Source organism: Argiope bruennichi, chromosome 4 (genome assembly GCF_947563725.1).
Source record: "Argiope bruennichi chromosome 4, qqArgBrue1.1, whole genome shotgun sequence".
Classification (NCBI taxonomy): Eukaryota; Metazoa; Arthropoda; class Arachnida; order Araneae; family Araneidae; genus Argiope; species Argiope bruennichi.
In genome coordinates, this window is record NC_079154.1 from 65,576,423 (window position 1) to 65,588,004 (window position 11,582).

At 29.4% G+C, this 11,582-nt stretch overlaps 2 protein-coding genes across 2 annotated transcripts; both read right to left on the bottom strand.

The window, feature by feature from the left end:
• Positions 1–2,189: 2,189 nt before the first annotated feature.
• Positions 2,190–10,810, bottom strand: LOC129966339 (prostatic spermine-binding protein-like). The gene is made up of 2 exons (XM_056080759.1): positions 10,778–10,810; positions 2,190–2,744 (listed from the first exon to the last, which is right to left on the bottom strand). Exons 1-2 carry the CDS (start codon positions 10,808–10,810, stop codon positions 2,190–2,192), a joined length of 588 nt encoding a protein of 195 aa, XP_055936734.1.
• Positions 10,811–10,936: 126 nt separating this feature from the next.
• LOC129966340 (aspartate and glycine-rich protein-like) lies at positions 10,937–11,379 on the bottom strand. The gene is made up of 2 exons (XM_056080760.1): positions 11,141–11,379; positions 10,937–11,099 (listed from the first exon to the last, which is right to left on the bottom strand). The coding sequence occupies exons 1-2, from the start codon at positions 11,377–11,379 to the stop codon at positions 10,937–10,939; spliced, it is 402 nt and encodes a 133-aa protein (XP_055936735.1).
• Between the last annotated feature and the right edge of the window lie 203 nt (positions 11,380–11,582).

Below are 11,582 nucleotides of genomic sequence, written 5' to 3' on the forward strand. Positions count from 1 at the left end.
TTAATAATTTGCGATAAGCACATGCCCTAAAATCACCGTTTTCGTAAAAATTTCGAATTTTCTTATTATTTTGTATTAAATCAACACATTTAAGATTTCAAAAATGATTCAATTTTGTTTCTGCGGTAGTTAGAAGCAAAGTTACCACCAACACTATAAACCAGAAGCGAAATATTTAAAACTGATATTAATAAGGAGAAGGCACGAGGTTTAAAATTGAGTTCGGAATGAGATTTTGTATAATGATAGTATACATTTAGAATGTTTATTAATGAAAATATTAAGACTCAATAGTCAACCTTAAAACTTTCAAATTAGCTTATATACTAATAATGGGTTACCCGAACGAGCGCTCGAGTAGTGTAGTGGTTAGGGCACTGGCATAGCATTCAGGACACCTGGGTTCGATTTTGAGCTAGCGTTGTTTTTTTTTCCTTTCTAAATTATTTCAAAATAATTTAACAGTTTTAATTAATATCTTTTTCATTTTTTATGCAAAAATAAATATTTTTCAGAATATTCAAGGAAAAAAAAAAGACCTGGGTCACTTTTATAATCTGCTTTTATTATAAAAAGTTTTTTTTTTATCTGCATGAGATAATGATAAAAGTATTTGAACATGTAATGTAAAATTAAAAGAGGTTTTGGGGTAAAGAAAAGAAATAAAGTGTTTACTTAAAGAAGAAAAATACTCACTTTTAATTAATGCACAAAAACAAAGTAAAAAGTAAACATAATTTAAATCAATAAACTCGGCTACTGATGTAAAAAAAGAAAACATTATTTTCGAAAGCAGTTTGCTTAGTTTTCAAAGAATGAATATATAAATTATTTAGGAAATGTTAATCGGAAATGAAAACCGACCGGACCCAATGCCGGGAAACAAAACATTGCGCGGCAGTTTTTGAGTATGCCAAGATTTGCGACATGGCGCCAAAAAAAGGCCAGATTTCTCACATGTGACTTGGCTCATGTTGCGTACGCTTGTTTAGACTAGAAACAAGCGACTAGCTTCCTCCATTTATATCAGCTCTATGATTAAATGTCAATATTGCGGCAGACGATCTTTTTTTATATTCCACCAAGAATAACCTCAAAACTGGATATTCGAATTTCTTCGTAAAGGAAGCTTAACACAAAACGTATGTATAAGAGGGAGTCGAGGAGAAGACATCTTCAATCGGGAAATGCTCTTCCAGTGAAAGCGTAAACATATAGCCGTATTTATACAATTAGGAATCAATTCCAAAGTTCATAAGCTGTTTTCATTAAATGTGAAAAAAAAAAATCCCAAAGATAATAAACTGGAAAATAAATTTGAAAAAATATGTTTTTAATTGTGGAATAAATTAGTGTTTGCTCAGTTTTGCAAGCACAGTCTGCACAAGTGAGCCCAAAACAATGGTTATATGACTATGACTGATTGAAGTTGACTATAATAATTTTGTTTTAAATTAAAATATCAAACGGTGTATTAATTCTTGAATTATTAACCAACAATGTAATTATTTTGATGTTGCATTAAAGACAAAATCTTGTGCTGTAAAATGTGACCCCGACTTTAATATCTTATAAATAACAAATATTTTCCCGAATTGTTTTCTAAAAACATGCCGAATATATGAGAAAATTTAAGTCAACGAATATGCAAAAGGAAACACATTAGAGGAAATATTTCTCGATATGTAAGCAAAAGAAGCTCATGAGTTGAAAAATTAAGTAATAAACCGAAAAGCTTGCCCTTCCAGATACTCAGTATAATTTACAAGTCTATCCTTTCAAAAAGAATAACAGTTAAAATTTAAAAACCACAACTTCCGCTTCAAAAGAGACATAGTTTTTTGAAAAAAAAGTAATTTGCTTTACTTCAAGAATCAAAAAGAAACCTTGACCCAAAAAGCCATAATTTAGTCCTATTTCAAGCATAGTAGAGAAGAGATACATTTTAGAAATTATATTTTTTATCAAGTGACGATGATATTTTTCCGTACCCTTGCACTCACAATTACTGAGTTCGAAAATATACATTTCGCCTACAATATAAAGCTACGTTGTTTGCCTACGAAAGAAACGTCCTTATCTTCAGTTGCAGATTTAATTCCTTTCAATTTTGATTTCCGTTTTATACGAAACAGCTTACAAAATTATGCATTCTCTATCAATTTCCTGCTTAATTTTTTCTTTCATAATCATAAGCGATTATGTTTCTGGGAAACCAGAAAATGCAATAGATGCAAAGCATCATCACCATCACGACCACCATCACCATGATCATCATGACCATCATCATCATCATGGACACCACCACCATAAGCGTTCATTAGAAGCAAGGCATCATCATCATGATCACCATGACCACCATCACCATCACGATTACCACAATCACGGTCATCATGACCACCATCACCATGGACATCACCATCACCACAAACGCTCAGTAGAAATAAGACAACATCATGGTCACCATGACCATCATCACCATGGCCATCATCATCATGACCATCATCACCATGGACACCATCACCATAAGCGTTCATTAGAAGCAAAGCATCATCATCATGATCATCATGGCCACCACCATCACGATTACCACAATCACGGTCATCATGACCACCATCATCATGGGCATCATCACCATCACCACAAACGCTCAGTAGAAGCAAGACATCATCATGGGCAACATGATCATCATCACCATGGCCATCATCATCATCATGGGCATCACCATCATCACCATTAGAAGCCTGATAATACCGGTTTCACAAAGTAATCCTGCCTTTTTAATGCATATTCAAGCTAATCTATTTTAAAGATTGTTTTCATTAAGATGATCTCGCCTTCTTGTAAATGAAAGTAAATAAAAATAATTCTTGAGATGCAGATCAATTTCATTGCTGATCAACATCTCAAGCTTTTAATCGGAGTTTTATACACGAAAATGGATTAAAGAAGTGGAGTTTTTGAAGAAAAGATTGTGAAGCCAGCAATAAAATGAAAATAAAATTTATATTATATATATAAACATGAGAATAAACATGTAAAGAAAAAAAAATTGCAATTTATAAAATTAGTAATTCGAAAATGCAAATTTAAATTGTAAGTGACGCTAAATTATTTAATGATGAAAGAAATAATTTGAGTGAAATTTAAACCGATGCAATTATAATTCAGTAATATTTTGAGCTATTTTTTTTTCTAAATTATATTCAACTGAGTTTTAGAGGTGTAATTGCCTGTTACATTACAAAAATAATTTTTTCTAGATTCAAACTATTTGTTTGTCAGAAGGATTAAAGTGTTTTTCTTATATGAATACAAAATTTATACTTTCTATTTTATTAGAAGATGCATGCAAAATAAAGCATTCATATTTATGAAACGATTGGAACTTTCGTGCGCACAAATTTTTTTTTGTGCTATTAAAATATCATGAATCTTTTCTATGTTATTAAGTTTCAAAATCCAATGTTTGTAAGACATATTTAATCAAAATTCTTAATTAATTCAATTATTTGAAATGATATTTTGAAAAACATATTTTTCAGAATAGCAATGTGAGAACTGTATATGAATAGCAATGTCACAAGAGCACCAAAATTAATCGAAAGCTGTGCACCATGAAAATATATGTCATCCGTATGTCACAGAAAGTGGAACAAGCTTTTATTTCTTTAAATATGGCATGCCTTCGTGGAGCTTTATATTTGGATACAACTGATAGCAAAAAAATGTGATTTCCTTGTACGATATTCCACTACTTCACTGAGAACGTTCAATATTTCGAGTTTTTCTTTTCTTCTTAATTAAATCTATATTGCAATAATCGACCAATCAAAGCGAACGACGCAGTACAAGCCGATTTATTTCTAGTCATGAAATGAATAATTTCTAGTCAGGAAATAAAAATATTTGTACATGACGATTTCTCTGTATTCAATAAACCAGTATTTCTGAAATTTATATTTCAATCTAAATTTGTGGTAAGCTCCTATAAATCTAAAAATAAGCATATCTCTGAAAACACTGTAGACAGTAGCGAGAAATGTTTTGTGTGCATAGACGGATATAATAGAATTTTTTTTTTTTGGATTTTCACTTTTACACTATGAGGAAGCAATATAATTTAACCCTCTAAGGGTTCCACACGTATTTCGACATATCTCCTCGCTGTGTTCAAGATCGTTGTGCACGCATTTCGATGTATGGCCGGTAAAGACTCAAGTTCGGTTTGCAAGGATAATTGCGTAGGTGGTATACTGCTCGAAGAATGTTTTGAACGTATTTCAACGTAGTTCTTTCCCCTTACAGGTTTGGCATTTTGATAAATTGAAGGATAGTCAAAACAATGAATTTCGACAAGGCGGCTGGCTTTACGGTCATTTATAGATGTCATAAAATCTGACGCCCTGCGGATTCCTTTAGACGTGGGACCCGCGTTGAAGGGTCATTCTTTAGAAAAGGGATTTTCTTATCAGTGAAATGTTGACTTAGAATAAAATTGTATTTTGCTTCGAGTAGTGTTTTTTTTTCAAATAGCTGATTTAATAGAAATGTTATTGTTAAATTCCATCTTTTTATTAAAAATGCATTTTTGCGCTCACTTGTGATTAAACCTTGCATCGAAGCACTAAAAACTCAAAGGGGTGACAAACCTGCTATTCACATGTAGTTAAACATGTTTCTTTAATCGACACTTTTCTTTTCTTAGTTTAACTATTTTTATTATACTAAACCATACTTTTTATTTTAATCTCTGCCAACAATTTTCTTCTTCGCACAAAATGAGCTGATGCAATTAAAAAAAAATCAAAACAGTCTAAATTTTAAGAAATATAGATAAAATATATTGTTATGTTGCTTCTGTCCTCAGATTTAGATTCATTCTTTTAGTTTATAGTGGTTATTTTGTTTAATATTGCATTGATAAAAAGAATGTTCTGATTTTTGAGTATATGTGAAAATACATGGGTGTTTGTGTTCATTTTTTTAAATGTAACGATTTTTTAAACTACCTTAATGAATTGTAGAAAATAATTTCTGTTAAAGTCGTAAAAATACAATTTAGAAAATTTCTTTTTAAAACTATTTTATTTGAAAAGTTATTTATATTTATTACTTACACTAATATACGTCAAGTAGATGAAAACAACGAGTAAATTAAACCAAATTAAATGTTTTAGTAAATTTATTACGAATATAAAGAGCTTGATAACATGTGTAACTTAACTAGCTTAAGATATTTCTTCAATAATTGTCAAAAATGGTAATATATTTCTTGAATAGAAATATATAGCTTAAAAACATTTCTGAAAAATATAAATAGGAACGTCAAAAATTATTTATTTATACCATACCAACAAGTTCGCCAGTATTAATGCTCTATAAAATATTCAATTAATATCTTGTGAAATTTGTTCTCATAAAAGGTTTCTCAGCAAAGTATTTTTAAGTTTCAAATTTTGATAGTCATATTACTCACTTATACTGTTATGCAGACCTTAAGCCTTTCTGTTCAGTGTATTACGCATCTCTCTCTAATTTTCTACTAGCGCCCGTAAAATTCAATTTTAAATTAAAGTGGAAACGATGAAGCTTAATGCAAAGTTGTTTTTAGTGAGTCCAAGCATGTCTTTAAAATATATGAGAACTGAAAGCAGGCACGTTCGGCATTGAATTCTTATGTACATTACAGAATAATTTTCATAATTTATATCTCAAAGAATTATTCAACAAAAATTTCACGAATTCGTCGTAAAATTCAGTTTTTATTTTTATTTTTAAAAGGATATAAATACTGTCAATAATAATATTTTATTTTTTTTTCGGTTTATAAATATATTTCAAAAATTATGAAGCTTAAATTTTAGACAGTCCTTTGCTCCAAAGGAATCATATTCTGCAAAATATTCTTGACTCTCCAACTTTTAAATAAACAAATAAAAGTTTCTATTTTCTGCGTTCAAATCAAATATTAAGTTTTGAATATTACAATATTAGAACAATCAGTATTTTCATAATCTAGGCCAATCACTCTCGAGAAACTGGGAGATGATTGCCTTCTTGGATACAGCCGATGAAGTGATCATTAAATCACCCGTTTTTATAGAATAGTGATATTTAAGCGAATTATTATTAAGCAATTATTAAGTGAATTATTATTCTAGCGAATCCAAGCTGTATTACATGCCAAAGGCGTCCTACAACATATTAATAAAGAATTCTTTATAAAATTAAGGTGTTTCCATTATTTTGATAACCAATTGTATATTTTCTCCTCCACTTTTATTTTTAATACATGCACTTTTGAATTTACATAAAATTTTAAATAAACGCCTTACATATTGATAATTTTAGGCCAGTTAAAACCAGTATTCCGAGAGAACAACCTGGTCGCCAAAAGCGGATAGTAATTTGTGCGGAAATATTTGAAGTAAAAGTTACTATGAAACCATAATATTTAGATTCTGTTAAAGCTCAGCAAATTTTAATAAAGGGCAGAATCTCAAAAGCAATTTATGGGCCGCGGTGGCCTGTAGATAAGGTTTCAGGCTCGAGACCCGATTCCGCCGGAGAACCGTTGTGTAAGCGGGTTTGGTGCGCGTTAAATCCGTCGGGGCCAAATGTTCTCCCGCAGGTGTGGTGTGGAAGTTTGGAGAGGAGGGTGCAAGCTCAGGTGTCGTCCTCGTCATTTGACGTGGTTCAAAAATACGAGGTCCGTCCTAAAATAGCCTTTGCTTTGCTTTAAAACGGGACTTTATTATAACTGAACTGAACTGAATTGAACTCAAGTACAATTTTCAAAACATGAAATATTTCAATCAAAAACTCTACAATAAACTTCAAATACTCAATTTCGATGCTATTTTGAATGCAAGCATTATTATATATATATATATAAGCAGAAAATATTTGTTAGAAACAAACAAAGAATAAAAACTAAATCAGATTACCTAAGAAAATACATCGTAGTTTTTACATGCATAACAATGAAGAGTTCTTTAAACTGTACATTGTGTTTTTAATTTATTTTTCGTAGTATGCGTATGCGATATACAGGAGTGGCAAAAACTGAACAAACTTTTATTTCTTTAAATAGTGCACCTAGATATATAGCTTTTAATTACTAAATTCCATTAAATACGAAAATTTAAAAGCGTTTTCACGCAGCTTTCGTAGTGTAAAATGAATAAATTATTTTTTTAAAATTTTGATAAGCTCACAAAAAGTTTCAGGCTTTTATCTATAAAATTTGAAAGGATATCAAAAATAAAATTTATAGACTTACACTAATTCTTCCTTTGGTTAGCTTCAGCTTCACAATCGGCTGAGCTCTAATCACCACTTTTATCAGTCATCTCTGACTGGTGATTAAAGGAATCTTTCGTCGTTCCTTTTAGGGATAATGAGATTATCACTATAGTTTATTGAAAGGGCGAAATCAGAAAACAATCATACATTTAATAATTATTATTAAATTTCAATTTTCTTTGAAATAATAGCTTTAATGAATAGTTTACAAAATTTGTATGGTCAACCTAATAATTTAAAGCAATAACACTGCCATTACGCACTTTTATCTACATTTTGTTGCTTCTGAAGACATTTCATTGAACTGATAATTTATCCCATATTGACATTTCCTTTGAAGGATAATGAAAGATAATTCCCGCAAGATCTTATTTCAATGATTGTATTTAATTTTGAAGTGTTGTTGCTGTATTATTACTTCTTTATCATCAAAATCTTTTCAAAATGGAATAAAAATAAATTCTTTCGCTTTTTTGAAGATAGTTTGATCTTATTTAAAAATTATCACTCTGTTACATGTTAAAAAAGTGTAATTTTAAACACTGTTAATAGTAACTAAAATTAATGAAAATGTTAACAATAACTTTTTTATTATTTTATTGTAAATAACGAAACAATAACGCATGTATATATCCTATTCTCTTTATGGGTTCTGGAAAATTTGAAAACGTTTTTGTGAGAAGAAATTTCATTTGTTGGTTAATTAATTATATTTAATTACCAGTCACTTACAGGCTCGAACTTGTTTGTCAGGAATATAGATTACCAGGTTTTGTATACGCAATGCATATATAGTTAAAATTTTGTTGCTTGTTAAAATACAAAAATATAAATTTAATAAAAATTGAAATTTACTAAAGAATAAATTACTTCTTCCTAAGCTGGCTTTCAAGACAATGAGTTAATTTATGGGGTAAAGGCCAATACAAAGTCAAATTTAACATCAAAAGTATTAGCGATGAGGAAGCAAATAACTACCTTTTTCATAATATATAAAGATTAAAAACAATAATATGATTCTTCGAAGAATAAAATGAAATTATCTGAAAATTATATTCCCCAAAACATTATCAAGGAAGCTTTAGAAAAATCTTCAAAAAGAGATAAATGTGTAATTTTCTGAATATTGAATTTTGAGTAAAGCAAAAATTTTTTTTCTTTGTTCTTTAATGAAAATGTCCGAGAGAAAAGAAAGACAAATTGTAATGACTGCGGTATTAGATTGAATCTAAAAATATGCATGTAGAGAATTAAGCAAAAGTAAATGTATGTTAATAAATTTAGTGAAAACAATTTCATAAAGCAAAATTTTAATAACGTATGAAATGATAGTTCTTTAAAAATTATTTTTTATTTATTAAAGTTTAAATTTATAGTTCATTATGATATGAGACCTTAAAGTCAATTTTTTCTTAATTTTACCATCAGGTGGTGCCATATGTACAAGGAATAAAAATAATTTTAAAATTTAGCTAAATTGATGAATAAATGATAATTATGCATTAGAATTCTGAATAATTCCATCAATAATACTTATTGAAAGAAATTGTAAAATTTTAGAAGGTGTATACATATTCGATTGTAAAATTGAATCTTTAGAAACATGAAACATATTAAGACAAATGAATATGAAAACTATCCGTATGAAGCTGGTGCGAAAAAACATTTATCTATGAAAAATTTATTAAATAAAACCAAAATATTTTTAATGAACTTGTAAAGAAAAACATATTTTAAAAAGTACATAACTTCTCACCATCAAAAAATTTAGAGCCTATTTTCAAGTTAATTTATCAATGAAAATGAACTTCATCAGTCATATTTTTAACTATAAAAAGAATAAACTAAAACGATTTGAAAAAAAAGTTATTTAAATTTTCTTACAACGATGGAAAGTATTTTGCGGATCATGGAAAATCTTTTTAAACATTTGTTAAAATAAGAGCAGAATTAGTACGACATTGAAACTGATTTTTTATTTTCAATAATGTAAAAGAAATATTTTTGTTTGATATTATTTTTGGAAGTTATCCCAGAAGAATGTAAAAAAAATATTATTTAATGTAACATGAAAAGTAAAAATTCTGATAAGATATGCAACCTTATCCTTTATATATTTATATCGAATTACTAGATTGATATCCAGCAATTTGGGTGATCACACACACTAGAAAAGTTTTCTATATTTACGTCTGAATTCATAATTTTAATATACATATAATTTGCTAAACAAATCATGAGTAGAATAAAATTATCTCCATATTTAATGTCTTTTCCACGCTTTGCACGCCATCTTAAATAAAATTATTCGTATTACCAGAGCATGATAATGAAGCAGAGTTGATTGGTCTATCTTTGTATTATTTTTAGAAATCTATTCGTAAGTAGCAATGATAAAGTGCACATTAAAAATGCCTTTAATTTTGCATCTAAGATTGCGTGTATGAACGTACTTAATAAACGAATGAGAAATATTGTTATAAATCACACATAACCTGTTCATTGCCACGACTCAAGCTTGTTATTTGGACATCTGTCTAATCAGATGATTCCTTCATTGGCATCTCTAAACTATAATTGAAAAGGGATAATCTAATTAGATAGATCCTTTCAGTATAAAAAGTTAGAAGGCGTGAATCAAAGACCAGTCATGGCAATTTGTTAATTGTGCAGTTAAAGTGGTTTAAAAATACTTTTACTACAATAATTTGTTTCGAAATTATTAAAAACGTTAAATTTTGAACGATTTTTGTATCTTATATGCCGAAATATACGGATAATAGACCAGATAATAAATATTATAATATTAAAAAATTTCACTTTTCCTCTAAATACTGAACATTAAATTGATTTTAATATTATGTATAAAAGATTTTAATTTCCTAATGTTGTATTATTTCGGAATATAATATGTAATTTCTATGCGGAGAAGTGTTACACAAACCACGATTGTCTAGTTAAATATTTTTCATGAATGCAGATGCAATAAAGCTACGAAAATCGCACAAAAATCAAATCGCATCATTGAATACAGACTCACGAAATGATTCCGCGTTACCGGAATGCTTAAGAAGCAATGGAATAACATAGTAAATATTGAAAGTACCATGAGATTTTCCTTCGTCGTGCACTGCATATTATTATCAATATATCTTGCAGAAGAGACTGATACAGTAAAAAAGAGCATGTTTTGCCCCAAAAAACATATTTTGTTCTTTTAAAAAAACTTTGGAATATGCATCACTCTTTAAAAAACTTAATTGCAAACCTTGACACGGAGATCCCTAACTCTTTTGCTTCCAAAGTTTGTTAGAGAAAGACTGCTGTTTTCTTCTTAACACCATTATATTCTTATTTCTATTGTTATTGATATTTTTCTCATCTTCATAGAACTTCCGAACAACGATTTTGGAAATAACATTCGATTCAGTTAGTATGAAAGTCAACATTCTCAATCATTAAAATTTACTTCTGAAAGCCCAGACTTCCTTTCCTGCTGCATTGAGAATTTCACTTTGTTCGAAATAAGACCTAGAAAATATGCGTTGTTTATCGATTTTTTTGCTTAATTGTTTCTTTAATTGTCATTTGTGATTAGGCTTCTGCGAAACCTGAAGGTCAATAGAAACTAAGCATCATCTTCATGACCACCATGATCATGACCATCGTCACCACTATGGTCCCCATCACCATGGACATCATCATCATAAGCATTCATTAGAAGCGAAGCATCATGATCATCATAACGATCACCACCACCATGGATATCATCGGCATGGTCACCACGATCGCTATCATCATCACAGTCAATAGAAACGTATTCAATAGAAACTAAGCATCATCTTCATGACCACCATGATCATGACCATCGTCACCACCATGGTTCCCATCACCATGGACATCATCATCATCATAAGCATTCATTAGAAGCGAAGCATCATGATCACCATCATCATGATCATCATGACGATCACCTCCACCATGGATATCATCGGCATGGTCACCACGATCACTATCATCACCACAGTCATAACCATTAAACGTATCTTTATTCCAATTAAAAATATTCATTTTGAATATTTGTATATTTATGCATGCTTTAAGAATCTGATTTATTATTGCATAGCAATTTTCTTATTTTAATAAACGGAAGAAAATAAAGTATTTTCTTTTAACTTGTATTATTCTTTAACATATAATTAATCATTCCATTTGACATTGTTTAAAAGAATAAATAACATAATAAATTGTTCTATGCTTTTTATGGAATAGAA